General features: G+C 38.0%; 1 protein-coding gene across 2 annotated transcripts in view; it reads left to right on the top strand.

Moving 5' to 3' along the window:
- The first annotated feature begins 10,195 nt into the window (after window positions 1–10,195).
- The window catches only part of LOC101737512 (protein jim lovell), a 43,709-nt gene continuing 30,329 nt past the window's right edge, over window positions 10,196–23,575 (top strand). The window contains exon 1 of one of the 2 annotated variants that reach the window (XM_004931636.5): window positions 10,196–11,326. In XM_004931636.5, the coding sequence (XP_004931693.1) occupies window positions 10,588–11,326 (739 nt within the window). In that variant the 5' untranslated portion in view covers window positions 10,196–10,587. The remainder of the gene's footprint in view (window positions 11,327–23,575) is intronic. The other variant, XM_021351642.3, reaches the window with a different exon arrangement.

Raw genomic sequence — 23,575 nt, 5'->3', positions numbered from 1 at the left:
ACCAAATGCATGCGATGCACAAAACTGCATACGCTGCTAAACTGTGTCCCTACAATGATTCAGGTGAGTGAAAACTAAGCCCCTAGCATTGAAAACGTGACAATCATTGTTCACAATCAGTAAATGATGAATTGAAGGCTTGGATCGAACTATTGAAATGTGGCCACATTGGACGTCCCACGGATACAGAACCCGTTAAGGGCCGTCTACACGATACATCCGTATGTGCCTATACGTAAGTCGTGACTCGATTATTCACATGCATAATCTTAATTGTGCGTTAAGTTTTTTATTAGCTTAGATGGATAGATTAGCTCACGGTATGCTTGGGGGAGCACCGTAATATGGTAGCACGTAAATTTGTGTAGGAAATCGCAGTTTTACCTAGTATAGTCGTAGTATACTACTACTAGCCTAGTATAAATAATACTTGTAGTACACTGCAGCTCACACGCTTGTCTATGTCTTTTACGAAACCCATGCTAAGATATAGGATGGTGTTATGCAATAGCCTAAAAGGGCATAAGTCCCATAACATATCTAATTAATAGTTGACCGAAGCGAATTATTCTTGTCATTAACTTTGACGTCTAGTGGTATCATTGATTCATATTGCTATGAATACTCTCGTTAAGCAATATTTGCTTAAGACATATCCATTGTATGTCAAAATAATTGACATGCTATTGACATTATTGTTATTTATATTGCTTAGATGGGTAGACAAGCTCACGGCCCACTTTATATTAAGTATTTCCCGGAGCCCATAGACATCAACAAGGTAAATGTCACCATCCACCTTGAGATATGAGTTCTAAGCCTCAAGCTTACATTCCAACGGCTGCCCCACGCTTCAAATTGAAACGCATTACGGTGACCACTAACCATCAGGTGGGCCGTATGCTCGTCTGCCTACAAAGGCAATAAAAGATTCACGGCAGCAATAGGCAAGGTGGTGGTAACTACCCGCACAGCCTAACAAGTCGCCCTACTACCAGTTACATATCATTGTTGTTTATTACATATTTATATTAGGTACGTACATTGGATAACACACAAAAAAAAATCTAATACACTAATCAAACTAAAATTTGCATAAAAAGACATACCTACTAACAATTTGTTCTTTATTTAGTATAGTTCCAAAATTAAATTTCAGTACATCGAAACTAAAATAAAATAGAAACGACACAGTGTATTCTGAAAAAATAACCCTGCAAAAACATATAAAACCGCAGAAATATTTCTAACCGCTTTCCAAAGTACGAAGTATAACGAAGTCGGAAACTAATCTAAGTGCCAGTACAAGTTGGCAGACAAGTGCTGACGTGAATATTCGTCTTTTTATAGTTTTTCAGCCTTCAGCGAACACAGCGTCGAGTGATATGAGCATCGCATGCATGAAAGGATTCCACAGATTAGACTCGTGTTCAGATAAAACATTTATTAATTTTTAACATGCCATTATTAGCTTTTTTTTTTATTGCCCTTGTAGGCAGACGAGCATACGGCCCACCTGATGGTGAGTGGTTACCGTCGCCCATGGACTTCAGCAATGCCAGGGGCAGAGCCAAGCCGCTGCAAGCTTTGTAGAAAGCTTGATTATAATATGTATGTGTGCTTGTTTATAAGTAACGGAATCTTTGAACGTCGTTTTCATCGACCTCAATCAAGAAATCAGATTAATTTAAAATGCATCAAGGACCCTTTTTTCCTACCATATTGATTACAATCCAATGTTTATATCCGACACAGGCAGCCTCTAGGAAGCATGTCTGGTCGGATCCCCCGGATCCACTCTGGGTGCTTTGAGCCTCTTCAAGCACCGGTCATGACCCTCGTTGAACTCCTGGATTACGACAAGCGAACGAACCCACAGACTCAACCAACTCAGTTTCTGGCCGGATCTTCTGAGCGGGTCCAATTTCGATCCCGCGGTAGATTCTGCGAAGCACTGCTCTTGCTAGCGCAAGTATTAGCAAGTTATCTCAGGTTGAGCTCGTGAGGTCATTTACCAATCCGCGCGTCGCTGGAATATTTGGAGAAAAAAACATTTTTTTTATAATTTCGCCCTAAGAGATCCTGGTCGACATAAATAAGATACAAATTTGAAATTAATTTTTGGTACGATTTGGTATTAAAACGTTTTTTTTTTTTAGTTTCTAAACTAGACATGTACCTAAGTACTTATTATATTTATTTCACGAAGACTTTAGAGATGATGTAGGCAAATTATATTTATCAAAACATTATCAATTGGAATGTAATACATTATGGGTTTAATACATTAATAATAACTCCTATTTGCATTAATACGTTTTTAATGATGAAATTCTGAAAATTTCTTTGTGCTTAATCACAAGTGATTACACACAACACATTTGTAAATCAAATTAGATATGTAATGAATATGTGTCATGGAAAATACTCACTAATGACGTGTAATTTGCTAATTATTCCATATTGATGTCTTTATGAATACTAGTGATCGCCCGGTAGTCGAAATTCGACTATAATTAATTGAAATTATAAGTTTGTACACTATTAAGATTTTATTTTCAAAGACTATTATACTTCTATAATCACAAATTTCGCTAAGACTACACTATAGAAAAATATTAATAAAGACAAACAATATTTAATCACTGAAGTATGAAACCTAAATCTATTCTCAATTTGACAACATAAGTCAAGAAAAAAATATTAAAAATAAATAAATAGTATAAATGCGTGTGTGCGTCAAATACATGGTAGTATGTGTAATGTTTTCTTTATTGATTTAATGTATTCTTAATGCATAATCTTAAAAAATATTAGCATTGTGCACTTCTTCTCTATATTCTCTATAAGTGTGGAAAATTTCATAGTCCTCCGTCTGCGCAATTTTCGTAAAAATGGATACAAAGTTTTTGCTTCACGTATTCTTTATGAATATTACAATAAAATGTACATCGTTACGATAAGACATTTATGACTAATGCTAGACTAATAGATTTTTTATTTTATATTTCATATATTAGTCTAATAGCACAATTACCTAGATGTGACATGCCACCAGCAGTAATCATTTACGGAAATATCTCACGATACCCAAAACTATGAGTTTTAGAATCTTTCAAATATTGAACAGATTTCATAATCGTTGATCGAGAGAAGAACTTAATCCCGCTTTACTAGCGTTAAGATCAGCATAACAAAAAAAAACGCGAAAATAATGTTTCCTCTACAACAGAAAGTACTCTGCGGTTTTGTAAGCTTTCCATTTCGTTGGCAGCGGGAAACTTGAACTGGCGACGTGCAGCACCGAAAATGTTCAAATGTCTTGATATTCAACGTGTATTTCAATTTGTATGTCGCTGTAGCATTGACTCAATACAGTCAATGGATCTGATGAAGCTTGACAAACGATTAGAGATTTTCAATTCGTTAGCCGTCAACGGTAGCCGTTGTAACTATACTGAGACCTTAGAACTGATATCTCAAGGTGGGTCGCGTATTTACGTCGTAGATATGTATGAGCTCCAGTAACCACTTAACACCAGGTGGGCTGTGAGCTCGTTCACCCATCTAAGCAAAAACAAAAAAAAATTCAATCATCTAGCATCTAAGCATCTATCCCATCTAAGCAACAACAAAAAAACAAATTCAATCAGAGACGTCCGAAGCGACCAGTCGATCGACAATCGTTTCGGTGTCTGAAGGCGAACCGCAAACTCGTCCACTTCGTTAAACGTACGTACTCATATGCCATTTCTGTTATTTTAATAAGTCTAGAAGAAATCGAATAAATGTTCGACTTAAGGAAAAAAATGCCAGAGAAACTTAATGAAAAAGACCACAAATCTAATCAGTGAGTACTCGCCGGATGTTCTCAGTGGGTCACGTTTCCGATCCGATGGTAGATTCTGCGTAGCACTACTCTTGCTAGGGCCAGTGTTAGCAACATTCCCGGTTTGAGCCCCGTGAGTTCACCTACACGTTAGGGTGAAGCTGAAATAGCCTCTCAAGGCTATCAGCATAGTTAGGAATAAAAAAAAAACCAAGAGTACTGTTTTTTTTTTTAATCGTGACGTGATCTAATACAGAGTTTAGTGTTTAAAACAACACAAAACATAAACAAGGATAGACGTATTTTCGGAGCAACTCCACCACTATCACTGCAGGTGTGCACGCGATGAAAATATCCATTATATATTATATCTACGTGCCAATTCGTAGTCCCTTAAAGCTATCGAATTATCATCGCGACAATCATTTTAAAATACTGTAAACAACTACTACATACGTATAATAAAACACGAAAGATATGTCAGTTATTTTTTGTGATGTGCATAAATTATTATAAGTATGCATAAATTAACATAGTATAAATTGATATCAGTAGGCAGGATTAAGTTTTTTTTATTGCTTAGGTAACTGGACGAGCTCACAGCCCACCTGATGTTAAGTGGCTACCGGAGCTCATAGACGTCTACAACATAAATGCCGCGACTTACCTTAAAATAATAGGGGTAAGGTCTCAGTCTTTACAGTACTACCCCACCCTTCAAACCAAAACGTATTACTGCTTCACGGCAGAAATAGGCAGGATGGTGGTACCTACCCGTGCGGACTCACAAGAGGTCCTACGACCAGTATAAGGTATCGCCAAGCTCTCGATTTCTCCACGACGCCGCGACGCAATCATGCCGGCCTTATATCTCAAGGACGCTTTGTTGTCCTGTTGACGCGTTGTCCATTGGCTCCGTAACGTAACGTCGATTTCCGGGCTTCGCTACGATATAATTATACTCATCCAACTAACACAAAAACAAAAAAATGTGTGTGGTGTCGTGGGACACCGGATAGGAACGAAGTTCCTTATTATAAAAAAAAATAATTAAGTTCTATTCGAGGTATAAATGAAATAATTATTCGGGTATACATTTTTTATTATGATTTTTTTATTAATAAAAATAAAATAAAACTATTTTACAAAGTTTCAACTTTATTCACAATGATTTATAAAAAATATATAATAATAACATACAAAGAAACAGCTTTTTATATGAATAATAATAATAACCGTCATCACGTAGGCTGGGTATACATTAGATACTGTATAGCCATCATACTAAGACTAAAATAATAGTAAAATAATAAAATAATAAAAATCTTACGTTACGGACGTCTTTTCTCGGTTAGGGTACCCCTCCGCATCGTCCCATAAGGAGCTTCGTTCCAAAATATCTAAATCTACAACAAACATTACAATAACGTAAGAAATTATAATGTTGTGTTTTAACGAAACGCTAAAAAAAAATCAATTTTTATTACGTTAAAACAGCGGCTTTATGAAGTGAGGTCAGATGTTATCGGGTCACACACGCCTTGTACACACGTAACTGTAATTCGAATTGATGTATGAGACGCTAGGGCCGGGGTAACGCGGCCATTTGCCCACCGTGTGTATTCGCTTTATTAGGGGTGTGTTACGAAAATAAAAAAGCACTTTATAATTCTGTCTTCACGGGTGAGTTATTTGTTAAAAACAAAACTGTCTTTGCGGAATAGTTTTTTTTTTATTGCTTAGGTGGGTGGACGAGCTCACAGCCCACCTGGTGTTAAGTGGTTACTGGAGCCCATAGACAAGAACAACGTAAATGCGTCACCCACCTTGAGATATAAGTTGTAAGGTCTCAGTATAGTTACAGCTGTAATAGTTCGCCCAATATTACAGCGTTATGCTCGTGAGGCCTCGGAAGAGATGGCGGAAGATCGTGAGATGCCTCAAGTCTGCTCCCTACCTAACATCATGACCACTCTATCAAGAGAGAAACAATTGAGGTTAATACTCGTAATTACCACTATACGATGTACCTACATTTTGGTGATAGGGCGTATTTTTAATCGGATTAGATGCGTTTTTTTTATTGCTTAGATGAGTGGACGAGCTCACAGCCCACCTGGTGTTAAGTGGTTACTGGAGCCCATAGACATCTACAACGTAAATGCATAACGCACCTTAATTGAGTCAGTCAAAACGAATATCGCAAAGTATTCAAAAAAAAATAACCACAATAAAAAACGCAATACTATAACCTAAAAATAATATTAATTATTTTTACGGCTTGGGAAAACCATCATAAAACAAGTGCAATTTTAATTATATTAACCTACATACAGCCATACACCAATAACCAATGTACCTATACCACCAATGTATACCAAACCGCTCACGCCAATGATATTTTGATTAATGTCACGATAAATTACTTCAAATTACGAGTCACTTATGTTACTTAAATGGTGATTTTATTCATTAATCTAGCGACCACGCGATGTGTGTATTAATTCGATGGTCTTACGTAGAAAGTATTGGGCATTTAATTGGCCAAATGTGAAATTAGCATTTTTCTGTATATAAAATTTATACGAGAATATTGTATTTAGCCCACTGAGTTTCTCGGCGTATTTTCTCAGTGGGCCGCGTTTCCGATCCGGTGGTAGATTCTACGAAGCACTACTCTTGCTGAGGCCAGTGTTAGCAACACTCCAGGTTTGAGCCCCGTGAGATCACCTACACGTCAAGGAGAAGCTGAAATAGCCTCTCAAGGCTATCAGCATAGACAGGAAAAAAAATTGTATTTATCAAAATTAAATCAAAAGACTAGGGGATTCAAAGTGGTCGTGCTAAGAAGTGTTCAAATTTTCAATGCAAAGGCTTTGGATTTATGAGTCAGCCTTTTGTTATTTAAAAGATTAACAAACAGCATGTAGATCTTCTACTTAGATCGACTTCCCAGATATTATTGTTAGGAAGTTGTAGGAATGAAAAAATATTTTAAAAATGTCGTTAGCGCGATTCCAGCATCTGTCAAATATTTTCTATTCTATGATAGTGACCGGATATATTAGTAGATTTTTGCCACCTTAAGTAGTAGCGTTAGCTTTATTACCTAAGGGGATATTGAATTAAACTTAAAGCTTTGAAATTTCCTTAACTAACGCAATTCCAGGAGTTTTTGCTTAAGCTACTCTGTTCGATCCGAACCCAGCGCCCTCGTGGCAGCCTAGGGCTCCGAAAACCAGCACGAGATGCCCGTCGAACATGTGCCGCGATCCGCGGTGCCGTATGTACTATTTCAACAAAATATTATCTAATTACTCACCGGAACAGATGACCTCGTCGTATCACGCCGTATCACTTAGAGAGAAGGGCTTAGGGCAGGAATGGATAAGCGTAGACCGTCATATATGCGGGTACCGTCCCGTTCGAGAAGCAAGACCAAGTGACAGATGTCAAATCGCGAAGGCACCGTCAAATCGCGACCCGTGTTGCCGTGGTAAAAATTCAATACCCACGCATTGGTTTCGAACATACTCATTTCCTTTAATAACTCTTCTTCTCAACGTTTCTTTATAGTAGATGGAGGAAGCTCACGATCCATCTTGAGAAATGAGGTCGAAATCTCAATTATGTTGAATAACGACTGTCCTACCCTTAAACCGGAATTCAAGATCACATTGTTGCAAAAAATTGGCATTTGTCAGGATGCCAGTAATAACCAATAAGTCCTTCTCTTTCAAGATTACTTAAAATACCCCTACAGACACAACCAACTGAGTTTTTCGGTGGATCTTCTCAGTGGGTCGCGATATCGATCCGGTGATAGATTCTGCGAAAAATTCTCTCAGATTGAGCCCGTGAGATCTCCTACTAGTCCATAGAAACCAAAACAGCCCATTGAAGCTACCAGTGATAAGATAGGGTAAAAAAAACTGAAATTAAATACAAGAATTACCATCTCAAATGACTACAACCCCCTAAATATTCTGTGTCGACGATACTGAGTCTAGGGCGTCTTGTGAGCTCACACAGGTAGGTACCACCACTCTGTCTATTTCTGCCACGAAGTAGTAATACGTTTCGACTTGAAGGTTGAGGCAGTCGTACTATAGAACAGAGAATTACAGCTCACATCTTAAAATGAGTGGTGTTATTGACGTCGTTGATATCTATAGGCTTCAATAATAACTTAAGATCAGGTGGGCCGTGAACTCGTTCACACGTATAAACAAAAAAATATGCCACTCAAGCAAAAGGCTACAAAATAGTAATGCCTAACAATTGGTATAGTCTAGCTAACTGGGTCTAGTCTAGCTAGCTGGGTCTAGTCTAGCTAGCTTGGTCTAGTCTAGCGTGCTGGGTCTAGTCTAGCTGTCCAAAATGGAACACCTCGTTTAGGAATCCTGTTGGCCCTTGGTTAACCGCTAAATATCCTTAAATAGACCTTACATTAGCTCTGCTTTATGGTCATAAAGGATAACATACCCAAGAGATTATAAAATAGTATTAACACTATACCACATAATTGTATTCCTTAATCATCCGATAAGTACAACACAGTTAATTTATTTCCTCAACTGATTTTTGTTCTATTGATGGTTGTCTGAAAGAGATCCCTTTTAGCGATAAGACCGCCCATTCTACTTTTGTATTTAATGTTTTGCATTTGATGGTGTACAATAGAGTATACTTTCTCTCTCTCTCTCTTTCACTATACTCTTTTTTATTAATTTAAAAACTTTTATCCCTATTTACGAAAATTGCGCGGACGGAGGAGTATGAAATTTTACACACTTATACAGAATATAGAAAAGAAGTGCACAATGCTAAATTTTTTTTTAAATAATGCATGAAAGATTCATTAAATCAGTAAAGAAAACATTACACACACTACATACCAGGTATTTGACGCACACACGCATGCACACTATTTATTGTCAAACTTTTGTTCTTGGCGTCTGTTGTCAAATTGAGAATAGATTAAATATCGTTTGTCTTTGTTAATATTTTTTACAGTGTAGTCTTGGCGAAATTTGTGATTATAGAAGTATAAAATACAATCATAATAGTGTACAAACTTACAATTCCAATTAATTATAGTCGACTACTGCGGGCCCTCTAGTCTGTATTATTATTTTCACGTCCGCAAGTAGGTACGACGTTGGTAAATGATTATATGAGATTAACCAAATTCGTAAACAAGTAGTAACCAAGTAATTAGTTACAGATAAATTTGACGAAACCAATGATATAGATAGCATGAGCGCAATTTTAGGGAGTTCTTTAAGTGGTGATCAATTTTGTTATAAAAATCGACATACGTCAACAACTCAGTAACTATACTGAGACCTTAGAACTTATATCTCAAGGTGGGTGGCGCATTTACGTTGTAGATGTCTATGGGCTCGAGTGACCACTTAACACCAGCTGGGCTGTGAGCTCGTCCACCCATCTAAGCAATAAAAAAAAAGTTTTGACATTTGCATCGAGAACATTCGACAGCGTAAGTTTAATAGGCGTATTTTAATACGTCACTTTTACTCTTATCTATTGTATACCAAGTTGTTTAGATTTTTTTTTTATAAAGCTTCGGCCCTGCTGCTCCAATTTTAAGTGCAATTTGGTAAAAGGAGAATTCTTGAAAAAAATTAGTGCCGTTTAATTAGTAAACTTGAAGTTGGATATCCGATATTAATATATTTGTGTTACACAGATTGTTAAGGACACCGGTTTTAGCCTTTGGTATATCTATATTATGACTATACGAGAGACCATTTAGTAGATAGAATCATGAATTATAAAGTGAAACATTTGACGTATATGAATCAGTGTCCGGTGATATGTATGAGCAGACAGTGACGAGTAATAATTGGCAAGTTTCCTGCGTTCCATTTTACCGACAGTGAGAGAGTAAGGCTCGCGTTTTCTCGGACGTGTCCTAATTTCCGTGCGACCTTCGTGCGACTCAGGGCGCTCTGGCCATGCGACGCAGCTCGGTCTCTAATGCAAATCGCTTTTCAACCGAACCTCGTAAATATTCAAAGCGTGGAAAAAAACAACAATCTCTCGATTAAGAGTTTCTTTTGTATCAACTCAAAGAAACCTATGTTTTCTAGAATACTTTTTTTAAACATGAAACGTTTGATAAGCTGTAAATAAAGCGGTAGGTGTACATATTAAAGTATATGGTGCGTAGGAGGCGTCACATGTGTAGGTACCGAAGTAATGTGACACATGTGTGTAGGGGGGGTGAGCAGGGAGTGCGGGCGAGCGGCGGCGCGTGTGTGTGCGGGCGGGGCGGGGCCGGGGGCGGACCCACTCCGACGCGGCCACCGCCCGCCGACCGCACGCCGGCACCGCACTCCCGCACTCGCGCGACACCGCCGCTCCGTGTGCTTGTCTCTATGCCTCACTCCGCGACCGCGACCCACCCGTGATACACGTACGCGCCGACCTCGTTCCCGTACCCTCGCACGATCTCGTGTATTAATCTTTCCGAACGTACCGTGCAGTGACCTAACTTTCAGTGACAGTGGTGAGCTTTCGAGGAACCTAATTTTTTTTTTGGAAAAATAGTGTGAACTCAGAACGAAAGATACGATGCTAAAATTGCGGTCCGGCGGGAAGGCGAATCTTTGAGCGACGAAAGGGTTGGAGCGCGGGGTGTTCAGCGGGCGGAGGGCGGCGCGAGGACGCGCACGCGCCCGCCGGCACACACCGCCGACAGTTCGGCACACGCGTTGACAACGGCGCGAGCGATGGACGACAAGCCGACGCCAGTTGTGGGCGAGGAGCACTACAGCCTGCGCTGGAACAATCACCAGGCGCACCTGCTGCGCTCCTTCGAAGCTCTGCTGCACGCCGAGACGCTGGTCGACGTCACTCTAGTTTGTGCGGAACGTCGCGTTCGCGCCCACAAAGTACTTTTGGGTGCATGCAGCCCGCTTTTCCGTCGAATATTCAGCGAGAATCCGTGCAAGCACCCCGTGATCGTGTTGAAGGATTTTCAAGGATGGGAAGTGCAGGCGGTGGTAGACTTCATGTACCGTGGAGAAGTGTCGGTCGCACAGGAACAACTTGGCACCGTGATCCGAGCGGGAGAATCGTTGCAAGTACGCGGCCTAGCAGATCAGGACCGCGAAGAACAGGCGCGTTCGCCTCCAGCGACGCCGCTGGCACGTAGCCCCGTCAGAGCTACACCGCCGGCACCATCGCCGCCAGTCAGCCCGACCAGCCCCCAGCCACGCAGAAAGCAAGCGCGACCACGTCGCCGCTCCGGAGAGTCTGATACACCAGAAAACCTATCAATGCGAAGATCACCAAGTGGCGGTTTGAAAGCAGTTCGACTATCCCGGCCACGATCACCACCTAAACAGGAACAAGTTGAAGAACAGGAAACAGAGGCGCCACCTCCGCCTCGGATGTTCCCAACACACCAAGACATGTTCCCGCCAGTACCACCAGCAGTTTCCGCTCTTTCGTTGACTCCACCCCACAGTAAGTACTCTTCAATTATAAGTGTTATATTTTGTCAAAATCTATTTAGAATAATAATCAAGTAGGCACATTATGACTTAATCATCAGATGTCTTGTTCATTTTAAATTGGATTGCTCATTTCATAAGCATTAATTACTTCGTTCAAATAACCAAGACAATCCAAATCATAAGTCGCATCAATTAAATAATATTTAACATGAATCAAAACATAAAAAAAGTAAATTCAATCGTTTGTCAACAACTTTGAATTCGATCTACCCTCAAATAAAAAAGAGGTCGATCAAATCAATGCCGTTTTGGACGGATAATTATCGGATAAATACGTAATTGCAAAAAAAATATACGAAAAAAAATCCTCGTCCACTCATTGTCACTTCGTCCGATACAGACCGAATTAAATAAGTGCTAAAATATTTATTTTATAATACAGAACGTAATGCGGTGGATGTTAAATTTGAAACGTAACTTAATCGAGACAATTTATAATTTTATATCTTCCAAGAAACGCGCCGATCTGTTTTTCTCGGTCTTACTACTCGGTCTAACGTGATTCCATTAAAGAGGCTTGTTACACAATGAACCAGATAGGTTTTCGAGATCGACATTACACACATGTGTAAAATTAATTAAAAACCGAATCATCAAAGGATTCCGTAGTATCGTTATCGGCATCATAAATCGGCGTACATGCAACCGGTGATTCGATTAGCCGTCGATACTCAGCGCTCGACGGCACATTTCACAGATAAATTAAGATCACCTATTCATACGTCGGGTGCATTATCTCTGTGATCGCGCGAACCGCTCTTACATTATGAAGTCCATTAAGCGAACGTGTCGCAAACATTTCGATTTGAAATATCTTTTTAAACCGCATCGCTTCAGTTCATTCTCCGTACTAAATATAAATAGCATTCGTCAACTTAAGTTTGATATTTGACTTCAAGAATTACAACAATTACTTTTTATATCAATGATATTATCTATATTTCAATGAGAAAAGAAAGAGGAAGCAATTCCCGTAGCATTCTTGTTTTATGACCACATCATTTCAAAACGTATTTTGTTATAGATATTATCGTCGCTTAAGACATATTTATGAAATGCATTGTAAATATAGACGCTTAGAAGGTTTATAGCTATAATTATTAGCGAACATGCTAATATACATATCGACTAAACAATAAAGAGAGAATAAGTTCAGAATAACCAAGGACTAGTCTGTTTTATGAATTATTACAGTTGGCAGTCGATCAATTACACAACAGTACCTGCACGTTCAGAAATTACGATTTAATGCATATTATACAACAGGCCTAAGGCCTCGGTCGGAATTAGTCCAAGGAGTGGTTTTATACGTCAATTTTGTTTTATTGTTTCCTCAGTTTCGCGTATGTGCTGAGTGCTTGATTGCGCCATAATAGTCCCAAGTTGTAATGAAGGGTTGCACGCACTCTGGTCTCGGCGTCGGCGTGCGTGGGGAAACTAAACACGGGAGGGGAGTTTCTGAACGTTTCCGCACTTGTCATTTCGCTGCGAAATCAAACTTCAATTCGTCCCACTTTTGAATGTTTACGTTCGTTCTAATTTGGAATTATGTCCTGTCGAATAAAACAAACTGGCCGTTCCCCAAATATATTTTTTTATTATATAAGAACATGTAATATTAACCTTAACTCACGGTGATTAAGTCGAAATGAAATTCGAACTATAAAACCTTCTCGTGTAATCAAGCTAAGCACTTAAACCAATTTAACATAACACCATAAGACAGACGTGCAGTGAAAATTGTATCTGTTGTTTTTATTTCCATCTCCGTGTGTGGAACTTGATTATGACTAATGATAGCGTGTAAAAATAATGAAGGGTTGCCAGCCCTTTCTGATTACGGACACAATTGTCAGTTCTACCTTATTTGACGGAACTCGTAACTTGGACTAACAATTTATTTTTATTCATTTCACTGTAAACACTGATAGTTATTATATCCTTTGACATTATCATAATATTTAATTAATTGTCACAAACCAACTTGGTTATTTATATATCTGCTATTTCAATTAGGTATATGGTAAAATTTATTTTCAACGAATGTATTTTTTTTTTCTCTCAATAAATCCAAAGATGCATTGGATACGGATCAATCTCATTAGTGTTTAAACGTAAATCAAATAACAAAGGTGATGATGGTTCTCAACCTTCTAATTGGTCCGAAAATACAATTCTAACGTGAATCTTGAACTAATGGAATTCCGTGATTTTTTTTATATGAAACACGAGCGACACTTGTTCGTGTAATTTTCGCACTCCTGTTTCCTACATCATGCAATGAACTAAGGGCTCTCTCCCATAGACACAGCCCACTGAGTTTCTCGCCGGATCATCTCAGTGAGTCGCGATTCCGATCCGGTGGTAGATTTTGCGAAGCACTCTGCTCTTTACTGGTGGTAGGACCTCTTGTGAGTCCGCGCGGCTGGGTATCACCACCCTGCCTATTTCTGCCGTGAAGCAGTAATGCGTTTCGGTTTGAAGGGTGGAGCAGCCGTTGTAACTATACTTGAGACCTTAGAACTTATATCTCAAGGTGGGTGGCGCATTTGCGTGATGTCTATGGGCTCCAGTAACCACTTAACACCAGGTGAGCTGTGAGCTCGTCCACGCATCTAAGCAATAAAAAATAAAACTTGCTAGGGCTAGTGTTAGCAAATTCTCTCAGGTTGAGCCCGTGAGCTCACCACTAGTGCGGTTGCAACTGAAATAGCCTCTTAGGCTACCAGTGAATAAGCAAAAAAAGGGCTCTTTGAAAACTTAAAACTCCTTACATAATTACAGATTGTTATATTGCTAAATATTGACCTCTACATTGTACAACAATACGGACAGTGAAAGTATCTATCAGTAACACGCAGTAATACACAAGAGTCATGTTCATATAATACTTACTTGTGAGCGTAATTAGATTTTTTGGCTCAATCGAATATAGCTATATGTTGAAATAGAACTAAAAATTTAATTGAAATATATGGTAATTGCAATATTTAAAACACGTACTGAATAATAAAGAAAAATAAAGAATTGCATACTTTACGAGTGTGGCGGTTGCTAGAGCAAGCTTTTTTTATTACTTAGACGGGTGGACGAGCCCACGGCCCACCTAGCGTTAAGTGATTACCGAATTAATCAACAACGTTAATGCCGTCACCTCTCAGTTTTGTACAACGGCTGGCCTGTTCTTTAAACCGAAACGCAATACTGCTTCACAGCAAAAATACATAGGGTGGTGGTACCTACCCGTGTGGACTCAAAACACGCCCCACCAACAGTAGAAAGATTGCTGGACAAGAACGAATATCATGAACAATGATTACCCGTTCCAAGATATCTGCAGTCTTCCCCAAATACTGTTGCAGGATGTTCGCGATATTTATAGTTGAAGAGTAGATAGAGAACAGAGAATGACGCAGAAGACAAGGGACCAATTGCTTGTCTAATCTCTAAAATGACAGAAGAGGAAGAAGCTATTCTCATATTCCAAATTATTTAAAAGAAACCATATTGATTCAAGTCAACAAGAATAGAGCAAATACGATTTAGAAAAAATTATCACACGAACGAGAACGAGATTTGTCGATTATTTTTCTTCGGACCATTGATACCACGCCGTAGATACTCCTAGTATTACTGATGATAACTCATCACAACATTACTACTAACAAATCCAATGATAAAATACAATATAGTTCTCAAATAACAATGTAGTTGCCGTGTTGTTTACATTAATCTGTCGATGAGCACGCGAGGTCTCTCGTCCAACCTTCAAGGGTAGCAAAAAAAATCATAGGAAAAAAAGCCCGCGCAAATGACGACATTGGCACCGAACGCTAGATACTCTGCGCACACGCAAGGGCGACTACAGTGCCCATGATTCACTTAATTAACGGACATTCTAGTTTCAAGTGTAATCTGTGAAAATGATTTTTTATCGTTCGTCGAGTATTTATGGGGCTCAATTCTTATTCTGAAGCCAGTAGTACCCTTGATTGGGACCCTTGAATCTGGAACAAGTTCGATCAAGTAGAACTGTGAGCACTCGTTAGCAATTTCCTTTTTCGAGCATACAACTCTCGGGAAAACTATAATTAACATTTCCGCTTGAGAGCTCTCTAGAAAATGATCATGGGAACAGTCGATAAAATTAAATTATCTGTAAATTGTAAAAAAAAAATCAGTAAAACGAATTAAAGGCATTAGAACCCCTTCCTGCGGGCTGTTACCGAGGATAAGTGGGTTACAGTATAATACATATTCTAGGCAGTCATTGGAACGTAATGTTATAAAAAAAATATATATAAAAATAGTTGGCTCTAAAACAAACTGAATTTTTTTTTACGATGAGGATTCGGCTCACTAAAAAGATGGAGAATATTAAATCTGAGAACATCAGTATGTCATCAACACAATCTTACCACACAAAAGGATAAAAAAATAAGCTCCGAAATGAGAACTTCCTTTTCAGCTGAAGTCTGATAGTAAGGAACTCCGCGGCCATCTCAAACGGATAGCAAATGACTCAAACACTCGTCTAACCGCCAATTAAAGAGCAAAAATCATTACATCGCTTTACCGTACACAATGATTCACTGAAATACATTGAATAACATGTATAATACTAATTAAATTGATCTCGTAAGTAATAATAATAATTGTTTTAGTCATGAATGGATTTACTCTTATATCAGTATGAATAATTACGGTAAAGCGATGTTCAGTGACTGTTTTACGAAGAAGTTATTGAGATTCTCTTAATGGACATTAACATGTATGTCTGGTCCGTAAGTTCAAAGTCGCTCAGCGTGCTATGGAAAGGATATACTCGGAGTTTCTTTGATGCATCGAGTCAGAAATAAGGAAATACGTCGAGAACCAAAGTAAGCGACATAGCCCTAAAGATTAGCAAGCTGAAATAGCAATGGGCCGGACATGCGTGTCGCAGAACCGATGACCGATGGAGCAGACGCGTTCTGGACTGGAGACTACGTACTGGTAAGCGCAGCGTAGGGCATCCCACTGCCCGGTGGACCGATGACTTGCGGCGGTCGGAAGACCGTTTATTGTGGCGGACTATGGAAGAGGCCTACAGAGAGGCCAAGAGTCCTACATCCAGCAGTGAAGAGATATAGGCTGGTGAAGTTCCTTATATTGAATTTTCCCCCCATCTATTCGCTGGTACCCTAAGGGTGGGTCTATGGCTACGTAGGCGACCTCACGGGGTTCAACCTTAGAGAATTTGCTGACATTGGCACTAGCAAGCGCAGTGGGAAGGTTCGACGAGAAACTCAATGGGTTTGTGTTTATGAGGATATTGATAATGATATAATTACAATTACTTTTACTTTTAGCTTAATCTCGTTTTTTTTTATTCTCATTATATTATTTCAAAATTTTCCAATACTTTACAATTTTTTCTGGTCACGGACTTCTTCTTGCCTTATCCCAAATCATGTGGGGTCGCCACAACATGTTCTTATATCAGGAGCATAGGGATTTGGGATGAGTTTTAAAATTCGCCGCCGACTTGCCAACCCTCCTAGAGCTATATGTCTAGTGTGCTTAATGCGAATTTCTTAACGTTCTCGATAGCGTAAGAGTTAACTCAAATTTGTATGGAATTGGAACGTTTGCCTACGTTTGCCGCTAGAGGCGCTGTTCCAACTGCATACAAATTTTAGTTAGCTTTTATGCTATCGATAACGTTAAAAAACTCACACTAAACACACAGTAGTAGGAATACCCACTGAAACGTGCCATGTGCCTTGTCTATTTCTTCTTTTGGTGTTTCTTTCACTTCATTCGTTTTTGCTTCTATGATTTGCATTTCATCACCATAAACATTTACACTAAAATTTCGATTTTCAAATACTGATAAGATAAAAATATCACATTTTATTCGTTTCATTTCATTCTGTATTTTCATAATAATTCTTGGTCACGCGCGTCAGTCGTCAAAGTTGTTTTAATTATATCTGCGACTCGCGCAATGCTATTGACAATAATCTTGACAAAGATCCTTGGGAGGAGTTTTTAAACCATTGAGGCTGACCGAGAGCAGGGCGTCTGGACGGGAGCAGCGTGTTGCTAATAGAACCTCGGGAACCCAGTGGAAGCTTGTTGACCTTCTAGACATTCGAAAACAAAGAATTTACGCATTAGTATATTATCTTAATTACAAAAATTTTACTTTTGTACGGACTTAAAAAAAGGAAAAGGTTCTCGATGCAGGTGCATTTTTAAGTAACTTCAGAACTTACTCATTTAAATTTTATCAAGGTGTGACACGTAGTTTTTGAGTTGTCCATAATAAGGTTTGAAGGATGGGGCAGCCGTTGTAAATATGCTGAGACCTTAGAACTTATATCTCAAGGCGGGTGGTGCATTTACGTCGTAGATGTATATAAGCTCCAGCAACCACTTAACACCAGGTAGGGTGTGAGCTCGTCTACACATCTGAGCAATACAAAAAAAATATATTTAATTTACTTTAATTAGATCGATGAATATTTACCATTTTATTTTATTAATTTGGTATTATTTAAAATCTGAAACATAAAATTCGAAATAAATTATTCAAACTTTTACTTTTACTTTTAAAGGCAATTAAAAATATAATTTTATTGATTTAAACATCATGGACACACTACACAAGGATGACAGCGAGACTAAGTGCGGTCGCGCACGCGCATTTACATTCAATCGCAGCATCGATGGTGACCCACTTGTGCTTTACACCTCGGTGGGAACATGTGAGAACATTAACTGATATCTATGCATATCTAGTACCGGATTAACTATTATTTTTGCTTGTTTACAAAAATACTCAATCCGCAAAAAAATCCTACCTATTTCAGCGGTGAATCAGTAACGCGTTTCGGTTTGTAGGGAGGGGCAGCCGTTGTATCGAAAAAAACTGAGACCTTTAGAACTCGTATCTCACTCAAGGCGAGTGGCGGCATTTACGTTGTAAATGTCCAAAACCAAAACCATTTATCACCAGGTGGGGTGAGCTCGTCCACCATATAAGCAATAAAAAAAAATATATAATATACATTCGAACAGGTGCTACATTTTTATATCTAGTCATATTTATTAATTTAATATTAATACACATATTATAACTAAGTATATATTAGACAATCAACTCTAAAAAAGAACTTAAAACTAAAAACCTTAATAAATAATAATAATAATAATATACTATAATAACTAAAATATATTATTAAAAGAAGTCCTTTTAAGCAAGGTTCCGAAGATACTGGCAGCGTTCCCCCTTTGAATAGCTAAAATGTATGTATGTGTATGTGTAGCTATTATAAAGCGCGAAAAAGTACTAAATTCTACTTATCCACAGTCTCACTTGTATCTGATATACTCAACGTTGTACTGTTAATTAAACTATCACTAACGAAGTCCAGAAATAGACCTAAGACGTTGCTAATCAGCAAGCGAACGAATTCCATCTTTAAAGAAATAAAATAAGGTTGAAAATTTGTTGCTGTATTTACTTACTAATGTGTTTAACTTATAATAAAAACGAATTCAATATATTTAGTGAAAATAAAATATTTAGTACAAACAAAAAGTAACCTGAAATCAGAAAGGCGAACTTAAACTTATTACCTACTTATTAGATACTGAACCCATTAAAAATGTCGTATTGTCATTAGCCTTGATACGTGTGCAAACTTTCATGTTATTAAGTTAGGGGAATTTATTAAAAACTCTTACTATATTCATAGATAAATGCAGATTTAGCTAATAATAGCTTGTAAAATTTATGCTAATTTATTATCAACAAAAGATAGGATACTGAATTATCAATATGATAAAAAAAATCTCAAACAATCACTGCATACATTAATGCCATTGTAAAAGTCTGATTTCATGACGTCACGCAGGGCAATGATATATGGTTGATACTAAGAAAATCACTATCTATGTATATAGAGAACGTATATTTTTGTTATACCTCAAATAGAAAAACCAAAAGATCTTTCCCGTACATTTTATGGCCAACACAGACACATTAAATTTCTAATAATTCTGGAGAACATAAAAAGTAATTTGCCTAATTATTGGGTCTACCAGATCTAATATTTTTCGGCAGGCTGAGTCCCATGAGCTCACCCATACGTTAGGCGAAACTGGCTTAACCCCTCTAGGCTACCAGCATAGGTAGAAAAAAAAGTATATCTTTTACTTAATACATTGTTCAGTTTTCATAAAGAAAACGCAAGTGAAGTATGAGGAGTACTTTAAAACTAGCAACTTAGTTTCCATGACAGTTTAAATACAATTTTATAACACACTAGCGACCCGCCCTCGCTTCGCTTCGGAAACATTAAAACACACATGAAACAAAAAAAATAAATAAATAAATAAATAAAAAAGTAGCCTATGTTCATCAGGGACAATATCGGCTTCTAATGGAAAAAGAATTTTTCGAATCGGTCCAGTAGTTTCGGAGCCTATTCGAAACAAACAAACAAACAAATCTTTCCTCTTTATAATATTAAGTATAGAAAATCGCAATACTATGGATGTTGTATTTCTAAAAAAACAAACTTCTCAACGATTTGCAATATTAAATCCATTATATGCACATGAAATTACATGAGCATTACTTGTAGCTATATAATAAACTAGCCATACTCGCCCGCTTCGCTGGGCATTTAAAATTAACATTATTATTTATTGTCATTATTATTAGGGAGTCCAACACTCATATAAATATTACCCTATCCATTAAGTACGTGTATTTTCTACACGGATACCAAGTTTCAAGTTTCAAGTCAATCGGATGCATGGTTCAGTAGTTATAACGGAACATCAGTAAAAACCACTGTAGATTTATATATTAGTATAGATACTAGCATTAATGATTGCCTATTGCCTATTCTAGCTTCTGCCTGCATTTTATAATGAATAGCGCGCTTAGTAATGATATTCCGAATGATATGATAATAGTCTGAGTCGATAACGAGACACTAATTACTGAATTACTTTAATTCATTCGTAATTGAAGTGTATTCTCCGAATTTCCTTCTGCTTCGTAAATTCTTCCATCCTCCAATTTATTCAGGTGTGTTGTTCTAGTTCTACTATTGTCAGGCCCTATGGACCTGCATCTGTTTATGCTGTGGCTAAATCGGGCAAGAGGGATTTGACGGCGTTAAGATTATCCTGTCTATACTCCGGTAACCACTTAAAATCAGATGAAATATGAGCTCAACTGTCACAACAAATTGTTGTAGCTTTAACAATTATGAGTACCAAAAACAACATTGAAATATCCAGAAAATTATTTTTACGGACAGTTACCGCTATTTACTATTACAGAACGCATGATTATCTGTATCTGATCCTAATTGAGTATTGTATAAAGGCTATTAAAAATAACTAGTGTCACACATTGCGCATCACAAACACACGTGAACGTAACTGAGCACCTATACGATATTAATTGAAATATGTATTGTGGAAATGAATATCTACTGATTGCAAATTAAAAAATAAAGCCTTAAAATCTTCTCTACGGAAATTGATAGGACAAGCCCTTTTAATTGGATCAAACCGATGAGCCGCCATGTTGTATCAGCGAAACCCTTTGTCAAAAGAAGTAATTGAGCCTTCAATATAAGTATATTCAGTGTTTAATTGAAGTCATAATGGGTACAACGACCGCTGCGAGCAGATACGGGCAGAGCAGGCTCGCGAAATCCCCAATAGACATTCAATTTGTCTACAGATTTCGTTATCGATCCTAGATCTTATACTAAGAATATGTTTAGATAGATTTCAGTTTAGCTAGTACAAATATCTATCTGCTACTTCGCCTATGCACAACTGAATCACGCCTATATCTCGACCAAGAGAACGCGGGCTAATATAGGTATCTCTAATATTGGAATACGGTCCACGTATTGACTTTGTTTTTTTCTCAACTTGCCAACGACCAAATTCCAGGAAACGGAACTTTCGTCACTACGCATGTGACATACGAAACTTTAACTTGTGGTCATTACTGTTTTCATCTCTTGAATCCATTAATAATTATCACATATTGTTTATGTCACAGTTAAGACATGGCACAGCGCTTGCTTCTTTAAAATTGAATGCACTAGATTACTTTAGATTACTTTAGAACCTTCAAGTTCCGTTTTTTTTTTATTGCTTAACTGGGTGGACGAACTCACAGTCCACCTGGTGTTAGCTGGTTACTGGAGCCCATAGACATCTACAACGTAAATGCGCCACCGACCTTGAGATATAAGTTCTAAGGTTCTAAGGTAAGTATAGTTACAACGGCTGCCCTACCTTCAAACCGAAACGCATTACTGCTTCACGGCAGAAATAGGCAGGGTGGTGGTACCTACCCGCGTGGACTCACAAGAGGTCCTACCACCAGTAAAGAAATAGGCAGGGTGGTGGTATTTAAAATCTATTGCACGTAACCGAAAATGTCCTAAAACAATATACGTTAATAATGACTCTGGAATAATATATATAAATCCGCACGAATCGGGCACATGTTCGGCCCACTCACGACACACTCTCACCTTTCACGATCCAGTCACCTGTTAATAAATCGCCTCCGATTTAAATGAACATTAGAATTGTCGTTACGACATGCATTCTGCATGTGGCCTTATGAAATTTTGATAGAGTCGACCGGAATCTCGAAGGTTCTTCATTATAAATGAAGACAGAAAAAAAAAAATGTGAGCCGTCACGGGACGCCTGGCAGATGTGAAACATCGACATTATTTTGTAAAAGTAATATGCAGAAAAGAACAGATTGTGATAGGAACTAAATATGTCATAATGATAAAATAAAATATTACGAAAAAATAATTTGTTTTCAAGTAAAACACAGGTTATGTGTACTGTAGTAAACAACACTGTATACACTACAAAGTATACACTATAGGTATCCGAGCTCAGTGTAGCGAGAGAGATGGCTTAACGCCGGTTCGAGTGGGAGAGAACCGCACAGTCGATAACGCATGGCGACGCGTCACCACGACGCGCGTCGCCACGCCAAAAATCGGTTTTACGTGCGGCTATAGATGTTTCACATCAAAAATCCCATCAAGATTCATTCAATTTGATTGACATATCTTATGTTACCTTGATTTGCACGTAAAGGTATTGATAATATTAAAAAATCCAAATGATATATAATTCAAATATACCCTATCTATCTTCTTTAAACTTAAGTCGTAATTCCTAGTGATTGGTTGCAAGCTAGCACGGTACCAACCACGGTGCGAGTTACTGCAATTGAAACTTTAATCATTTATTATTTAGGTTCACGTTATCATGTCTACGGGTTCCACTGACAGTTGAATACTCTGTAGACTGCGATATCTGCCTATTAAAAATGTAACAATAATATAATCATTAAGATCTAATTATTTGTGATCGATTATTCATTGATTGTAGGTACCTATAAGTCTCGAAGTTGACAAATAACCGGATATAAAATAATTGACTTATTATTTCACTCATGATCCTTATTGCCTTTTTTTACTGTCCTAGTAAGGCAAACGCGCATTCACCTCACCTGATGGTCAGTGGTGACCTGCCGTTAAAATAGGGAATTTAGAGAACGAGTTTAAAAAAACGACACCTACTTAACATTGTTAATTTATTTATTTAACTTTACAAAAATACAGCGGCGGGCTTAATGCTTAAAGAAGTCTCTACCAGTCATCCAAAGGTGTTATAGAGAGCCCTATGGTAGCTACATTAGAAAGAACTTCCTTATAATTTTGATCCTTAATATATATTTTTTTAACTCCTTAGATGTGTGGACGAGCTGACAGCCCACCTGGTGTTAAGTGGTTACTGGAGTCCATAGACATCCACAACGTAAATGCGCCACCCACCTTAAGATATATAATTTCTAAGGTCTCTAGTAGTTACAACGGCTGCCCCACCTTTCAAACCGAAACGCATTACTGTTTCACATCAGAAATAGGCAGGGTGGTGGCACCTACCCGCGCATTACAATTTATAATCTTACTGTCTGTACTCGGAGAGCAATTTTAAATATCTTTAATAAAGTTATGTTAACTGAGATTCAAAAGTAAAATACCGAAAGGTGGAAACTTATTGGTCCTAAAGCGTCTTGTGAACCGGCACGGGTAGGTACTATCACTCCGCCTATTTCTGCCGCTAAGCAGTAATT

Source organism: Bombyx mori, chromosome 3 (genome assembly GCF_030269925.1).
Source record: "Bombyx mori chromosome 3, ASM3026992v2".
NCBI classification, from domain to species: Eukaryota; Metazoa; Arthropoda; class Insecta; order Lepidoptera; family Bombycidae; genus Bombyx; species Bombyx mori.
Note: the sequence above shows the minus strand (reverse complement) of the source record. Positions and strands in the feature narration are given on the sequence as shown.